Genomic DNA, 18,125 nt, shown 5'->3' with positions numbered 1-18,125 from the left:
TGCTGTCCAAGGGACACTCACGAGTCTTCTCCAACACCACAGTTCAAAAGCATCAATTTTTTGGTGCTCAGCTTTCTTTATAATCCAACTCTCACATCCATACATGATTACTGGAAAAACCATAGCTTTGATTGGATGGACCTTTGTTGAGAAAGTAATGTCTCTGGTTTTCAATATGCTATCTAGGTTGGTCATAACTTTTCTTCCAAGCAGTATGCGTCTTTTAATTTCATGGCTGCAGTCACTATCTGCAGTGATTTTGGAGCCCAAGAAAATAAAGTCTGTCGCTGTTTCCACTATTTCCCCATCTATTTGTCATGAAGTGATGGGACTGGATGCCACGATCTTCGTTTTTTGAAAGTTGAGTTTTAAGCCAGCTTTTTCACTGTCCTCTTTCACCTTCATCAAGAGGCTCTTTAGTTCTTCTCCCATAAGGGTGATGTCATCTGCATATCTGAGGTTATTGATATTTCTCCCGGCAATCTTGACTCCAACTTGTGCTTCATCCAGCCCAGGATTTTGCATGATGTACTCTGCATATAAGTTGAATAGGCAGGGTGACAATATACAGCCTTGACATACTCCTTTCCCAATTTGGAACCAGTCTGTTGTTCCATGACCAGTTCTAACTTGCTTCTTGACCCACATATAGATTTCTCAGGAGGCAGGTAAGGTGGTCTGGTATTCTGATCTCTTGAAGAATTTTCCACTGTTGTGATCCACACAGTCAAAGGCTTTGGCGTAGTCAATAAAGTAGATGTTTTTCTGGAACTGTCTTGCTGTTTCAATGATCCAGTGGATATTGGTGATTTGATCTCTGGTTCCTCTGCCTGTTTTAAATCCACCTTGAACATCTGGAAGTTCACGGTTCACGTACTGTTGAAGCCTGGCTTGGAGAATTTTGAGCATTACTTTACTAGCGTGTGAAATGAGTGCAATTGTGCAGTAGTTTGAGCATTCTTTGGCATTGCCTTTCTTTGGGATTGGAATGAAAACTGACCTTTTCCAGTCCTGTGGCCACTGTTGAGTTTTCCAAATTTGCTGGCATATTGAGTGCAGCACTTTCACAGCATCATCTTTCAGGATTTGGAATAGCTCAACTGGAATTCCATCACCTCCACTAGCTTTGTTCATAGTGATGTTTTCTAAGGCCCACTTGACTTCACATTCCAGGGTGTCTGGCTCTAGGTGAGTGATCAAGCCATTGTGGTTATCTGGGTCATGTTGTTGCCACCTCTTCTTAATATCTTCTGCTTCTGTTAGGTCCATACCATTTCTGTCCTTTATTGTGCCCATCTTTGCATGAAATGTTCCCTTGGTATCTCTAAATTTCTTGAAGAGATCTCTAGTCTTTCTCATTCTATTGTTTTCCTCTATTTCGTTGCATTGATCATTGATCAATCACATTGATCAGTTGCATTATATACACTGGGAAATCAAACAAATTCGTGTGACTCACTTTATTGCAATATTAGCTTTATTAGAAACAAAGTTGCAGCATCTCCAAGATATTCCTGTTCATCTCCATGACTTATTCATTTTATAATGGAAATTTTGTAGTCTTTGATTCCCTTCACTCAGTTACTCCTTTTTTTTAATTTTTAAAAAATGCATTTATTTTTAATTGAAGGATAATTACTTTACAATATTGTGTTGGTTTCTGTCATATGTCAACGTGAATCAGCCATAGGTATACATCTGTCCCCTGACTCTTGAACCTCCCTACCACCTCCTGTCCCAGCCCACCTCTCTAGGGTTGTTACGGAACCACAGTTTGAGTTCCCTGAGTCGTACAGCAAATTCCAATTGACTATCTATTTTACAGATGGTAGTGTATTTGGTTCCATGTTACTCTCTCCATTCATCCCACTCTCTCCTTCCTCCCCTTCACTGCTGTGTTCACAAGTCTGTTCCCTATGTCTGCGGTCTCCATTGCTGCCCTGCAAGTAGGTTCATCAGTACCATCTTTCTAGATTCCATATATATACATTAATATTTGTTTTTCTCTTTGTGACTTACTTCACTCCATATAATAGGCTCTTGTTTCTTCCTTATTTTTAATGTAAATATTTATAGTAACAAATTACTCCCATAGTACCACTTTCACTTCATCACATAAGTTTTGGTATATTGTAGTTTCATTTTCATTTGCCTCTAAGTATTTTCCAGCTTCCCTTGTGATTTATTCTTTGGTAGTTGCTAGTTTTAATGTGCTTTATTTAGATCCCGCAATTTTGGAATTTTACAGTTTCTTTGTTAGTGATTTTTAACATCATCTCCTTGTGGTCAGAGGAGACACTTTATGCAATACTGACTTTTTTATAGGTTCAACATATAAATGAGGTCCTATAGTACTTTCTCTGACTTATTTCATTTAGCATAATGCCCTCAAGTTTCCTCCATTGTTGTATATGGAAGGGTTTCCTTCTTTTTAGTGGCCAAATAATATTCTTTTGTGTAGATGTACCACATTTTCTTTATTGATTCATCTGTTGGTGAACATTGAGGTTGTTTCCATATTTCAGTTATTCTGAACAATGCTTTAATGAAAATGGGAATGCAACTATCTATTCAAGATAGTGATTTCATTTCCTTTGGATATATACCCAAAAGTTGAATTGCTGGATCATATCATATTTTCCGTCTTAATTTTTATGGTGTCTTCACACTGTTTTTCACAGTGGCTGCACCAATTTACATCCCCACCAACAGTGTTCAAGTGTTCTCTTTTCTCTAAATCTTAACTATCACTTTTTATCTTTAGTCTTTTTGATAATAACTGAGATGTCTAGTCTTTAATGTCTGGTTCTAAAGACGGAAAAGGGGGATAAATTAAGGAGTAAATAAGGCTTGGAAAAGCCCAGGCCCTTTAAATTGCCTGGAAGTCATTTCAGCCAGGGGAGAGTGAGACTTGCAACACTGAGAGATGTGCAAAAAGAATGGCCACCCTCCTTTTTGTCTGCACTTGTGTGATAAGAAGCCACAATCAGCAAACAGAACACAGATCCGCAATATTTGGAGGACAAAGTTCTTTTTGCCCGCTCGGGTTCCTGCAAGCTGTGTGCAACTGCCCCAGAAACATATGCATAACTGTTTGCCATGAGACTGAAAATGGAGGATGTGTAGCTTCTACTGTGTTAAGAGCTGAAATTAACCACAATTTACTATCCAAGTCTTCCTCTGAAAGTTGCAAGCCTTCAATAGACTCCAGAGTTCCCAAAGAGTTACATCAGTTAGAATCTTCCAGTGCAATTTTTGTCCATGTGGGTAGAGAGATTCCTAGTGCAACCTAGTTTACCATCTTCCCAGAACCCTCTGGCAGGGATGGGGTGGTGGTGGTAGATTTTTAGGATCTACAAAAGTAGGATCCTATGAACAACCCTAAAGCAGGGGAACTCTGAAACATTATGCTTTATTCTCATTTATAATGTCACTCTGCTGCTGGTGCTAAGTCGCTTCAGTCGTGTCCAACCCTGTGCGACCCCATAGACGGCAGCCCACCAGGCTCTGCCATCCCTGGGATTCTCCAGGCAAGAACACTGGCGTGGGTTGCCATTTCCTTCTCCATTGTGTGAAAGTGAAAAAGGAAAGTGAAGTTACTCAGTCGCCTCCGACTCATAGCGACCCCATGGACTGCAGCCCTCCAGGCTCCTCCGTCCATGGGATTTTCTAGGCAAGAGCACTGGAGTGGCTTGCCATTGCCAATGTCACTCTACCCAAAGGCAAATAATACTAAAGCTGCCACACACTGAGCTACTGCGGTTGTATTCAGAGTGTTACAAGTATCATCTCATTTAATATTCACAACAACCAAGGTGAAGCGGGTAATGTTAGTTACTTTTACAGATTAAATTGACATCCACAGCTTCTAAGAGGTAGAGTTGGGTAAATGATATATGGCTCTGCATTTACTTGGTTTGGCAATCAGAAGCCCGCTAGAAACAGCACAAGTAGCTCCGATAGCCTGATGTGAAGAGCTGACTCTTTGGAAAAGATCCTGACGCTAGGAAAGATTGAGGGAAATAAGAGAAGGCAACAGAGGGTGAGATGGTTCGATGGCATCACTGACTCACTGGAAATGAGTTTGAGCAAATTCAGGGAAATAATGAAGGACAGGGAAGCCTAGATGTTCATGGGGTCACAAAGAGTCAGATGCAACTTAGCAACTGAACAGCAACAGATTGAAATTCAAAGGGATGAGCCTTTCAGTCCACCAAACAAGGAAGAGAGTCAGAGAATGGATCCAGGGGAATAGTCAAATAGAGAATAAACACATATTAGAAACAAAAGTCAAAAGAGACTAAGCAAGATTACTTTGGAAATAGTAAAAATAACCAACACTTAAGAAAACTAAACTAACTTGACAATATAAACTATTAAAAATTACAGATATAAACTATAGAAACATATCTACATATAGAATGAATAAGTAAGTAGAATCTCAGATGACAAATATTGATGCTAAAGATCGAGAACTTATAAGTGGTGGGGATTTTCTGTGATGAACAAAGGTGGTGGTTCCGTATTTGTCTTCCTCGCACATTGTAGCTCTGTAATATAAATGAATGAATCAATACTGAAAATAGTAAGAATAAAGGAAACCAAAATTGATAAGACATTAAATTTTTAGCTGAAAGCAAAACCAATAAAGAAAGCAAAAACACTTCTGGATTATTTGAAGTAGAAAATGTAAATCAATGTTAAAGGCACAAAAGAATCAAGCCAACCTTGGTTTTTTCTCTGCTGCAACAAATAATATCACATATTCTTTTAAAGAACCTTTGGAGAAAAAGGTTACCTAAGAATCTGGAGCCAGTTCAACCCAAGTGGCTCAGTAGTAAAACTCAGCCTGCCAAAGCAGGAAACGCAGGAGACGCAGGTTTGATCCCTGGGTCAGGAAGATCTCCTGGTGGAGGAAATGGCAACCCAGTCCAGTACTCTTGCCTGGAAAATCCCATGGACAGAGGAGCCTGGCGGACTACAGTCCATGGGGGCACAAAGAGTCCGACACAACTGACCGACTCTTCATGCACAACGAGTTGTTCATATGCAAAACCAACAGAAGAATGTTATAAACATATTTCATCAAATATGAGCTTTGTTGAGTATAAGATACACCTGGTTCTATTCACACAAAGAAAGGAATAACTCTTCCAGTTAAACTTTAACACAGTGTTTTAATAATGATCATGGGTGATGCATGGATTATGCTGACGTTATTTCCCCAGCTTGGTGTGTGATAAGGCAATAATTTCATGTGTATCTTCACAGTAAAACATGTAATTTTATCTACTTATAGGCTTCTTTCCTCTTAGGTCATATAAAATAGTTGGTGAACGTTCTACAAGAAAATGTGGTAGTGTGGTAATTCTTTAGTGCCATTTGCTTTTTTTGATGAATATAGACCGTGCTTTGTTTTCCTCTCTTGCTGAAACCACAGTAATTTTGCTTCAATACCAAAGTATAATGTAATATTTTAAAGCATTTTAAGCAGCATTATAACTCAACATGTACTATACCAATGATCCAGGGAAGTAATGACAATATAAAGAACGGAGACAATACTGATATAGCCCCCATAGCTAACTGACTACTATGGCATGAGAGCCACCTAGTGGACAATGATTATAAGACATCAATTATAAAAGGTTCATTTCCAAGATGTTAAAATATGAAAAAAGTCTATCTTATGTTTATAGATGAAATACGGCATATTGAACCTTAGTAATTGTAATGGTTAATTTCATGTGTCAACTTGACTGAGCCAGTGAAAGTCACTCAGTCATGTCCCACTCTTTCTGACCCTATGGACTGTAGCCCACCAGGCACCTCTGTCCATGGAATTCTCCAGGCAAGAATACTGGAGTGGGTTGCCATGCCCTCCTCCAGGGGATCCTCCCAACCCAGGGATCGAACCCAGGTCTCCCACATTGCAGGCAGATTCTTTACCATCTGAGCCACCAGTTCAGTTCAGTTCACTCAGTCGTGTGCGATTCTTTGCAACCCCAGGAACCGCAGCACACCAGGCCTCCCTGTTCATCACCAACTCCTGGAGTCCACCCAAACCCGTGTCCATTGAGTCAGTGATACCGTCCAACCATTTCATCCCCTGTCGTCCCCTTCTCCTCCTGCCCTCAATCTTTCCCAGCATCAGGGTCTTTTCAAATGAGTCAGCTCTTCCTACCAGGTGGCCAAAGCATTGGAGTTTCAGCTTTAACATCAGTCCTTCCAATGAACGCCCAGGACTGATCTCCTTTAGGATGGACTGGTTGGATCTCCTTGCAGTCTAAGGGACTCTCAAGAGTCTTCTCTGACACCACAGTTCAAAAGCATCAATTCTTTGGCACTCAGCTTTCTTTATAGTCCAACTCTCACATCCATACATGACCACTGGAAAAACCATAGCCTTGACTAAACGGACCTTTGTTGACAAAGTAATGTCTCTGCTTTTAAATATGCTATCTAGGTTGGTCATAACTTTCCTTCCAAGAAGTAAGCGTCCTTTAATTTCATGGCTGCAGTCACCATCTGATTTTGGAGCCCAGAAAAATAAAGTTTGCCACTGTTTCCCCATCTATTTGCCATGAAGTGATGGGACCAGATGCCATGATCTTCGTTTTCTGAATGTTGAGCTTTAAGCTAACTTTTTCACTCTCCTCTTTCACTTTCATCAAGGGGCTCTTTAGTTCTTCTTCACTTTCTGCCATAAGGATGGTGTCATCCTCATATCTGAGGTTATTGATATTTCTCCTGGCAATCTTGATTCCAGCTTGTGTTTCCTCCAGTCCAGCGTTTCTCATGATGTACTCTGCATATAAGTTAAATAAGCAGGGTGACAATATACAGCCTTGACATACTCCTTTTCCTATTTGGAACCAGTCTGTTGTTCCATGTCCAGTTCTAACTGTTGCTTCCTGACCTGCATACAGATTTCTCAAGAGGCAGGTCAGGTGGTCTGGTATTCCCATCTCTTTCAGAATTTTCCACAGTTTATTGTGATCCACAGAGTCAAAGGCTTTGGCATAGTCAATAAAGCAGAAATAGATGTTTTTCTGGAACTCTCTTGCTTTTTTGATGATCCAGCAGATGTTGGCAATTTGATCTCTGGTTCCTCTGCCTTGTCTAAAACCAGCTTGAACATCTGGAAGTTCATGGTTCATGTATTGCTGAAGCCTGGCATGGAGAATTTTAAGCATCACTTTACTAGCATGTGAGATGAGTGCAATTGTGCAGTAGTTTGAACATTCTTTGGCATTGTGTTTCTTTGGGATTGGAATGAAAACTGACCTTTTCCAGTCCTGTAGCCACTGTTGAGTTTTCCAAATTTGCTGGCATATTGAGTGTAGCACTTTCACAGCATCATCTTTCAGGATTTGAAATAGCTCAACTGGAATTCCATCACCTCCACTAGCTTTGTTCATAGTGATGTTTCCTAAGTCCCACTTGACTTCACATTCCAGGGTGTCTGGCTGTAGGTGAGTGATCACACCATCATGATTCCAAGGGGTGCCCATAGTAAACATATTTCTGCACGTGTCTGTGTGGCTGTTTCTGGACCAGATTAACATTTGAATCTATAGACTGCCCTGCCCAGTATGGGTGGGTATCATCCAGTTTGTTGAAGACCTAAATAGAACAAAAAGGTGGAGGAGAGAGGAATTCACCCCTTCTGCTTCTTGTTGCACCTGCTCAAGTTGGGACGACTGTTTTCTGCTCTCCCACCCAACAACCCAGTTCTCAGGCCTTTGGGCTCCAACTAGGAGTCACACCACCAACTCTCCTGGTGCTTGCACTTCTTCTCTACCTTGCAGACAGCAGATCATAGAACTTCTCAGCCTCCATAATTGCATGAGGTAATTCCTCATAAATTTCTTAATAACTAAATGTATATATTGGCTCGTCCAGGGTGATTCTGGTGAAAGAGGCTGGGTTTTATACACATACCTCTTTGAGGCTAAAGTCAGTAGGATTTCCTGATGGATTAAATACAGGGTGTGACAGAAAGAGAAGTGTTAAGAATGGCACCATGGTTTCTGGACTGAGCAGCAGGAATAATGCAGTTCCCTTATTGGAGATGAGGAGGACTTCCCTAGTGGCTCAGATGGTAAAGAATCTTCCCACAATGCAAGAGACCATTGTTTTATCTCTGGGTTGAGAAGATCTGCAGAGAAGGGAATGGCTACCCACTCCAGTATTCTTGCTGGAGAATTCCATGAACAGAGAAGCCTGGTGAGCTACAGTCCATGGGGTCACAAACAGACACGACTGGGTGAGTAACAAGGCTGAACATGGAGGAAGTTTGTGTGAGGGTTAGGAGTGCAGTATGGGATCATTTCCGTGGGAGATACATGGCTGACATGCATATGGAGATGTCATTAGACAGTTATAGATAAGTCTAGAGTTCAGGAAAGAGTGAGATGGGAGGTTTCAATTTGGGAATCATCCACATAAAGATGTATTTAAAACCTGAAACTGGACCAGATATCTTCAGAGAGTGAGAGAATAGATCTAAGAACTGAGTCCTGGGTCACTCCAGTATTTAGGGGTTGGGACAGGAGAATGGGCCAGGAGACCCTGGCCAAACTGGGAGGATGAGAGGGCTTGGTGGCTGGGGCTTGGAAATCAGCTTTTCTCATACTGAGACTTGGGCGTTCATCGTCCATCTAGGAGAGGGCGCACTCTCTTTCAGTGGATCAATGTCTGGTCTAGTGAATGTTGCTTCACCACGAGATTACTGCCAGGACACAGGAGAAACATGAAATAACCAAGTCTGGTTCAACATATTAATCCTAGTATAGCTAATGACCAAGTGGTCTCTACTGATAATTCCCCTTGCCTCCCCGAGGGTTATTTTCTCACTGCCTTCCACCTACTGCTGCTGCTAAGTCGCTTCAGTCGTGTCCGACTCTGCGACCCCATAGACAGCACACCACCAGGCTCTTCTGTCCCTGGGATTCTCCAGGCAAGAATACTGGAGTGGGTTGCCATTTCCTTCTCCAATGCATGAGAGTGAAAAGTGAAAGTGAAGTCGCTCAGTCGTGTCCGACTCTTCGCGATCCCATGGACTGTAGCCTACCAGGCTCCTTCGTCCATGGGATTTTCCAGGCAAGTGTACTGGATGGGTTGCCATTTCCTTCTCCACTTCCACCTACTGGGGAGTCTGAGTTCAGTGTTATGAAGAGAATCCACCGCCAGGGGGAGCTAGCCCCCTTTCCTCCAGACATCTGCTCACTGTCCACCTGCTTCAGCGAACAGGTTCAGTAATGAAATGGAGCTTGAAAAAAAACTTTCCGTGGACTTAACAAAAACTAACATGAGTTTGCTACTTATGGAGTCTCAGAGCACTTCTCTCATCTCTTAGTTTAAATAGAGTTTTTATAAGGTAGAGTTTTAAAAGTTCTCTAGTTGTATCATCCAATACGTTGGCTACCTGATGTGAAGAATGGACTCACTGGATAAGACCCTGATGCTGGGAAAGATTGAAGGCGAGAGGAGAAGGGGATGACCGAGGATGAGATTGTTTGATGGCATCACTGACTCAATGGACGTGAATTTGAGCAGGCTCCAGGAGTTGGTGATGGACAGGGAAGCCTGGCGTTCTGCAGTCCATGGGGTCTCAAAGAGTCGGACACAACTGAGCGACTGAACTTAACTGAAGTGTATCATATCAATATCAAGCGATATCCATTTCTTTCCTAACAGGGTTAGGAAAATATAGTAAAATTGGATCTATTTCTGATAAAGTTTTCACTTTATACTATGACCACATGGGATTCATACATAAACTGACTCCAGACCACTTTGAAGCTGGTGGATCACTTGCTGCCTTTGGAAATTCTAAAGGTATTTTTGGACAGGTCAGTGATCTAATGTGTTGAAACAGTGTGCCTTGTTTTAATAGATGTCATATTCTATATACAGAGAAATAGGGAAAGCGTTTTCCTTGGGACAAACACTCTTAATACTCTTTGCTATTTTTAACTAAAGGAAAAACTTTCATATATCAGGGAACATCTCCAAAATCTTTCAAGTCCCATACAGAGCTTTATAGATTTACACACTCACCTGGAATATTTTCATATAAATGTTTTCACAGCAAACCACCAGATGTTCTAAACTAGATCCAACCCAGGTTTATGGTGAGTTTGACTCTCTCAAGGTTGACCTTAAAGAAACATGAGTTCTGTTTTTTCCCACTGTTGACTTTTCTTTCTTACTACCCCTCCTCACTTGTTTCTTTCTTTTCTAATGCTAACATAGAAAGGAATAATCATCTGCATCACAGATGATACTTCATGCAGATTTTTCTAATAATTTTAATGTATAATGGGCCACTTATAAAGATAAGTAAGTAAGTGAAGTCGCTCAGTCATGTCCAACTCTTTGCGACCCCATGGACTGTAGCCCACCAGGCTTCTCTGTCCATGGAATTCTCCAGGCAAGAATACTGGAGTGGGTTGCCATTTCCTTCTCCAACTTATAAAGATATTTGAACCTACAAACTCATCACAGAACACATAATCATGATAATGAATTCTCATCAATATATCAGCAAATAAACGATTTTTTAACTGGGATCTAATAAAATCTGCACTTTAGCTTAAAGGATATAGAATAAAGGGTGACTCTAGTTTTAATAAATCACTCAAAATTACCAGGCCAAGACTGTGGTTCAGAACACGGTGCTTTAACTTCCCTGTCTTCTGAGATACTGGCAGAGAAAAAAGTGGAACTTCCTAGTGACAGTAAGATGCCGTCATGTGACTCCCTGTGTAATTTATTCACCAGTCTGTTGTGTGGCACTGCATAGAAACAAATCAAATCCTGTGATCAGCAGGGTAGCCCTAACCAAAAAAGCAGTTACCTCAATTTTCACTAACTTCACAATTTGTAGAAAATGTTCTCTTATGTGAAAGTTTAAATTATTAAAATCAAAAGCCAAAATGGGTTTTTATACTCAGGGTGAGTGCATTCAAGGAATTTTCATTCAAGGAATTTGCACTCAATATTATCACCTCCCTCTCCCAAAGCAAACTATATCTGTGTCCTCTCTGAATACACATGATCCATAAACCTTGTTTGGCTCTGAGTAGGTGCCAAATACTGTTGTGAACGCTTAATCTTTATAATAATTACTTATCCTCATTTTACCCACAAGGAAAGCGAGGCACAGGGAGGGTAAATAATTCACCCCAAATTATACACACCACTGGTTAGTTCCTGGAATCAGGCATCAAATCAGTTTGGGGCAACAGGTTCAGGACCTGTGTTTTTAGTCACTATGCTGTCTTTGCCCGGACTTGCACATTCTTTCATGGGATGTTCTTGCCACTCCCAGTCTCGAATGTCACACAGAACTCTTAAGGCCTTGTCAGTTTGCAAGAGTCCTTAAGCCATCTGTTCAATACATGTTCAGTCCCATGTGTATTCTCCTGGCATCTGTTTCCCATTCTCTCCCTTTATCAGTGAGTTCCCAAATTTCAGAGACCAGAGGCAAAGGCATGGCAGAACATGGGTGTGAACGGCACTGCTTGATGGTGACTGCTCCGTCAGACTGCAGCGTCTGCCCCTCCGTCCTCATGTCACAGCAACCAGGGCAACTCCAGCATCCCCTTGGGACTGGTCCCCACCTGTCTTCTCACTCCTACAATTTCCCAAAGCTGGACAAGGTCAGCATCAGAGAAGGGTATGTTGGAAAGATGACTTGCATATCAGAAATCTGGTCCAAAGTTGTCTGTGTTGAGAGAGAGAGGAAAAGCCTTGTGAACCACCAGCCTCAGGACTCAGCAGCAGCCGTACAGAGTTACCAGCATGACATGGTGGGAGTAGCTCTCAAGTGTCAGGAGGTGCTTCTCAGCCCCTTGCTTACAGAATACTCCAAATAAGAACCAAGTTCTAGAACCTGCACTTCTAAACTCCTCCCCCACATATGAGACAAGACACTCCTGTCTGCCATTGCAGCCTTCTATACAGGAATGTTAAACTGAACTTAACTCTTCAGAATTTCCTCTCCTCCTCAATAGAAAAGTGTGTTTTCCCTCCCATCTGCGTGGATATTCAGCGATATTCCTTCTATTGATAAGGAAAGCAGTATTGTTTTGATGTGAAATGGAAGCAAATCCATTATTTGTATTTTGTTGTAATGGAATTATGCTGTTGTTCAGTCGCTAAATCGTGTCCAAGTCTTTGAAGCCACATGGACTGTAGCACGCCAGGCTTCCCTGTCCCTTCACTATCTCCTGGAGTTTGCTCCAACTCATGTGCACTGAGTTGGTGATGCCATCCACCTATCTCATCTTCTGTAGCCCCCTTCTCCTGCCCTCAATCTTTCCCAGCATTGGAGTCTTTTCCAAAGAATAGAATCAGCTCTTCGCATCTGGTGGCCAAAATATTGGAGCTTCATCTTCAGCATCAGTCCTTCCAATGAATATTCAGGGTTAATTTCCTTTAGGATTGACAGTTTGTTCTCCTTGCAGTCTAAATAAATTCAATATTTTCTTTTTTCATGTTCCAGGCTTTTGATATGGGCTTTGATACTGCCCTTGCTCCACAGTATCTCACCTTAAATGAAATGATATTTTATGCATATGTGCCCAAGAATGAACCAAAGGATAGAGTACACACTAAGCAATTCTGTGACATTCACTTTGGAAAATTGATACACTCCAGGTAGGTACTGATTAGCTTTACATTTTACTTAGATTGCACACTGGTATCTAAATTCTAAATTTTGAGCCTACTTTTTTGGAGTAATTTTCTTAGTCAAGGAGAGTAAGTCTTTTTGAACACCTTGCGAGGTCAAATACATTTGTAGACTTCAAGGTGCTTTGCACAGTGCCCCAGTTTTAGGAACATGGGGCCAGGTTATCAGCACCATCAAGCCAAGCTAAAGAAATGTGTGCTTGTTGTCCTGTGCCGGGAGCCGGCATATTGCATATTGAGTGCATATTGCATATTGCATTTTGAGTGCAGCACTTTCCACAGCATCATCTTTCAGGATCTGGAATAGCTCAACTGGAATTCTATCACTGCCGGGAGCCAGCGTGAGGAACTCCACCCATGACAAAGGTCATGAGGAAGGAGGCTCGGCATACGCAAAGGTGGGATCGAGCCTCAGGAGTCCCCCTGGAAATTCTCGAGCATCTACCCCCAAAACCAGAGTCTGCCTACTTTCTGCTTTGTGCTTTCACCTACACCTCTGACTTTACGGGGGCTGTCCCCCACTACCTCCCTCTGAAAAAAGAGTTAGCTTACAGCTCCAGTTAATAATTCCTGGGTGTGACAGTGTTTAACCTACAAACTCCTTTGGAAATCCTCTAGCCTGCCTGAATAGGTTTTTCCGGCCACATGTGATTGTTCAGAGCCTCCCAACTGTGAGAGGCAGGAGATGTTCTAACTGTCTAAACACAGATTTCTTTGAGTAGTTAAAAGATTGATTAGAAATTGTATTGGTGAAGGGTTTTTCACTTATTGGGCCAATGTTTGCTGCTAAGTCTCCATACTCCTTACCTACTGTGTCCTTGGCAGTGTATTGATTGATATAATGGGTGTATAGAAATGTAAGTAGTAGCCTCAATGCTTGTAACCTTGGACCCTTGAGTTAATTCTTTTCTTGATTGAGCCCACCTCACCTTTGCCCTATAGGAATGCAGCTTTATCCAATGCTTTTTTGGAGGCTGGTGCCTGACTTTGGAATAATCACCTTTAGAGAAAAATAAGTTTCTTAAAATGTTAACAGGCCTCCTGGCCAGAAGATGATGTCAATCACCTGAACTTTTGCATATGATAAGTTTGAAAGCCTGGCTTCGATTAGAACCAGGAACTGCTGTCCTTGCATGACTCCACCCCTTCCCCCATTATCCTCTATGCACAACTTAAGGTATAAAAACTACTTTGGAAAATAAAGTGTGGGCCTTGTTCACCGAAACTTGGTCTCCCCCTGTCGCTCTCTCTCTCTCAAATTCTGGCTGAGTCTCCATCTGGAGCGCAGAACCCGCCATGCTTGCTAATTATGCCTGGGCTTCTAAGATCCGACCGGGGAGGCCTCAGTGTCTCCTCTCCTTCGGGAGAACGGAAGGACGCCTGCGGCCTATGTAAGTGGTGCAAACTTCTTGTCTTGAAGTTTTATTGGTCTCCCATGTAAACCAAGCTACTCAGCCTCTTTTCTCCACTGAATTTTCCTACTGAGCTATCCTCATTCTATTATTCTTTATATCTTTGATAAATATTTATAAATAAATAGGTTGCCTATGCCGTCTCTCCTTTGAATACCCTGGATCAGCCGGGGCTGGTCCCCGGCAGTCCTGAGTATCAAAAATGTCTGGGCTACACTGGGTACTGCTTATCCTCAGAGCTCACTCCCATGGCAGTTGTCATATGCCCTATGACAAGCAAATCTAATAGAGGAGACCATCCTGCATGAAATACTGCCTGACAGGGTATGCAGAGTTCTCAGGAATGCTTTCTCCCAAGATATTAGCAAGAGCCAATGACCCTGAAAGCTGCCTTTAAGGCTTAAAATCTTTGAAAAACAATATGAATTCTACAACTGCTCCCTCCTACACACACACATCTAACAACCAGAAACGGAACAGTCTCAGATTACCAGAAACTCACCTGTTCCCAAACTGGTGAGCCCTGTTCCACCAGGTTGAAATCTCTCTATTGTACATCCACTGGGCTATCAACTAGATAATTTCCCATAGCCAACAGCTGCTGGAGAAGGAAATGGCACCCCACTCCAGTACTCTTGCCTGGAAAATCCCATGGATGGAGGAGCCTAGTGGGCTGCAGTCCATGGGGTTGCTAAGAGTCAGACACGACTGAGCGACTTCACTTTCACTTTTCAACTTTCATGCATTGGAGAAGGAAATGGCAACCCACTCCAGTGTTCTTGCCTGGAGAATCCCAGGGACGGGGGAACCTGGTGGGCTCCCGTCTATGGGGTCGCACAGTGTTGGACACAACTGAAGCAACTTAGCAGCAGCAGCAGCAGCCAACAGCTCCATACTCCACCCAACACCTCCCTCAGAGGTAGATATGCAGACAGGAAGCAAACATAATATAGCAGATGTTGGCATTAGGTTTTATTCCACAATGATTGTAGAACCTTCTGTCTCAAAGAAAAGTATCCCTGATCATCGAGAACTATTTGTTTTTGATGGCTTTCGTATGTATGATATTACAGATCCATTAACGCCTGTTTATATAGGTATGTCTTTGTAGAAAACGTAGAGAATCACTCTTTAAAATTAACATATGATTAGTATCATCTCTATTAATATCAATTTTTATCCTAATTATTTTGAAAACATATGATAATTCTCTAAAAGATCAGAATGTTTAAAAAGCAGCATAGCATGTTCTGTGTTCAGTCTCTACTAGCACAGAAACTAGAGAATGGGTATTTCTGAGGAAGGACATGGTAGCAAAGAGCCAGATCTGGGAACTGGAGGCAGGTGGGACTTCAACCAGAAAGGTCAAGGATTTGGGAGCCGGAGTCATGAGGTCAGCCATAGGCCAAAGGAAGATGTCTAGATGGTCAGGGGTGAAGCAGGATGAGCCCTATATTTTCCTCTTCCACAAATAGTTTTTTTAATACTTACTACATACAAGGCACTTAGGGAGGTGCTGTGATAGAGTGAAAAGAAGAGAAAGCGAAAAGCAAAGGAGAAAAGGAAAGATATAAACATCTGAATGCAGAGTTCCAAAGAATAGCAAGGAGAGATAAGGAAGCCTTCTTCAGCGATCAATGCAAAGAAATAGAGGAAAACAACAGAATGGGAAAGACTAGGGATCTCTTCAAGAAAATCAGAGATACCAAAGGAACATTTCATGCAAAGATGAGCTCGATAAAGGACAGAAATGGTATGAACCTAACAGAAGCAGAAGATATTAAGAAGAGATGGCAAGAATACACAGAAGAACTGTACAAAAAAGATCTTCACGACCCAGATAATCACGATGGTGTGATCACTGACCTAGAGCCAGACGTCCTGGAATGTGAAGTCCAGTGGGCCTTAGAAAACATCACTATGAACAAAGCTAGTGGAGGTGATGGAATTCCAGTTGAGCTATTCCAAATCCTGAAATATGATGCTGTGAAAGTGCTGCACTCAATATGCCAGCAAATTTGGAAAACTCAGCAGCGGCCACAGGACTGGAAAAGGTCAGTTTTCATTCCAATCCCAAAGAAAGGCAATGCCAAAGAATGCTCAAACTACAGCACAATTACACTCATCTCACACGCTAGTAAAGTAATGCTCAAAATTCTCCAAGCCAGGCTTCAGCAATATGTGAACCATGAACTTCCTGATATTCAAGCTGCTTTTAGAAAAGGCAGAGGCACCAGAGATCAAGTTGCCAACATCTGCTGGATCATGGAAAAAGCAAGAGAGCTCCAGAAAAACATCTATTTCTGCTTTATTGACTATGCCAAAGCCTTTGACTGTGTGGATCACAATAAACTGTGGAAAATTCTGAAAGAGATGGGAATACCAGACCACCTGATCTGCCTCTTGAGAAATTTGTATGCAGGTCAGGAAGCAACAGTTAGAACTGGACATGGAACAACAAACTGGTTCCAAATAGGAAAAGGAGTTCCTCAAGGCTGTATATTGTCACCCTGTTTATTTAACTTATATGCAGAGTACATCATGAGAAACGCTGGACTGGAAGAAACACAAGCTGGAATCAAGATTGCCGGGAGAAATATCAATAACCTCAGATATGCAGAAGACACCACCCTTATGGCAGAAAGTGAAGAGGAACTAAAAAGCCTCTTGGTGAAAGTGAAAGAGGAGAGTGAAAAAGTTGGCTTAAAGCTCAACATTCAGAAAATGAAGATCATGGCATCCGGTCCCACCACTTCGTGGGAAATAGATGGGGAAACAGTGGAAACAGTGTCAGACTTTATTTTTCTGGGCTCCAAAATCACTGCAGATGGTGACTGCAGCCATGAAATTAAAAGACACTTACTCCTTGGAAGGAAAGTTATGACCAACCTAGATAGCATATTCAAAAGCAGAGACATTACTTTGTCAACAAAGGTCCATCTAGTCAAGGCTATGGTTTTTCCTGTGGTCATGTATGGATGTGAGAGTTGGACTGTGAAGAAGGCTGAGTGCCGAAGAGTTGATGCTTTTGAACTGTGGTGTTGGAGAAGATTCTTGAGAGTCCCTTGGACTGCAAAGAGATCCAACCAGTCCATTCTGAAGGAGATCAGCCCTGGGGTTTCTTTGGAAGGAATGATGCTAAAGCTGAAACTCCAGTACTTTGGCCACCTCATGCAAAGAGTTGATTCATTGGAAAAGACCCTGATGCTGGGAGGGATTGGGGGCAGGAGGAGAAGGGGATGACAGAGGATGAGATGGCTGGATGGCATCACTGACTCGATGGACATGAGTCTGAGTGAACTCCGGGAGTTGGTGATGGACAGGGAGGCCTGGCGTGCTGCGATTCATGGGGCCGCAAAGAGTCGGACACAACTGAGCAACTGATCTGATCTGATGATAGAGTGAGGAAGACATTCAAGCCCATGCCCTCCTGGAACTTGTATTCCAGCACAGGATGTAGACAGTTATGAAATTACAGTTAACGTGAGTCTGCAACAAAGGAACATGGAGCATTGAGAGAGTTCTCAGGGGCTGAGTCCTTGTTTGGAGGATTTGGGGAGGTTTCACAGAGGCTGTGATGCTTAAGATGTGATCAGAGGAATGAGGGTGAAGGAAGCGGGTGGGGGAAGGGCTCCAGCCAAGACCACAGTGTGGAAAAGGCCCCCAGGCCCAAAGAAGTATGATGTGTGCTTGAGAAACTCGAGAAAAACCAGAGTGACCTAAGTGTTATGAACCAAGGAGAAAAGTTATTCGAGACCAGGTGGGCCCCTTTTAGTCTCAGTAGGGAATGTGGATGTTATTCTAAGGGAGCAGAAAGCTTGAAGGATTCTAATTAAATGAATGACCAGATTGATTATGTGTAGTTTGTTTACTCAATCAGCTAGATATCAACTTTACTTTTCATCCTGTCTTTTCAAACCACCTCTGTGGACCTATTTGCTTTCTGTCTCTAGATGAAGTATCTGCAAGGCCTATAGCTTTTCCATTAGAGAGTATATAATTGTTTCCTTA

The 18,125-nt window shown here is 42.2% G+C and overlaps 1 protein-coding gene across 1 annotated transcript in view; it reads left to right on the top strand.

Annotated features, from left to right (window-relative positions):
* CATSPERB (cation channel sperm associated auxiliary subunit beta) overlaps positions 1-18,125 on the top strand; it is a 126,403-nt gene that overhangs the window by 67,038 nt on the left and 41,240 nt on the right. Inside the window, exons 15-16 of the mRNA XM_055555899.1 lie at positions 9,703-9,857; positions 12,515-12,669. Of these exons, the coding sequence (XP_055411874.1) occupies positions 9,703-9,857; positions 12,515-12,669 (310 nt within the window). The remainder of the gene's footprint in view (positions 1-9,702; positions 9,858-12,514; positions 12,670-18,125) is intronic.

This window comes from Bubalus kerabau, chromosome 19, assembly GCF_029407905.1.
Source record: "Bubalus kerabau isolate K-KA32 ecotype Philippines breed swamp buffalo chromosome 19, PCC_UOA_SB_1v2, whole genome shotgun sequence".
Classification (NCBI taxonomy): Eukaryota; Metazoa; Chordata; class Mammalia; order Artiodactyla; family Bovidae; genus Bubalus; species Bubalus kerabau.
Note: the sequence above shows the minus strand (reverse complement) of the source record. Positions and strands in the feature narration are given on the sequence as shown.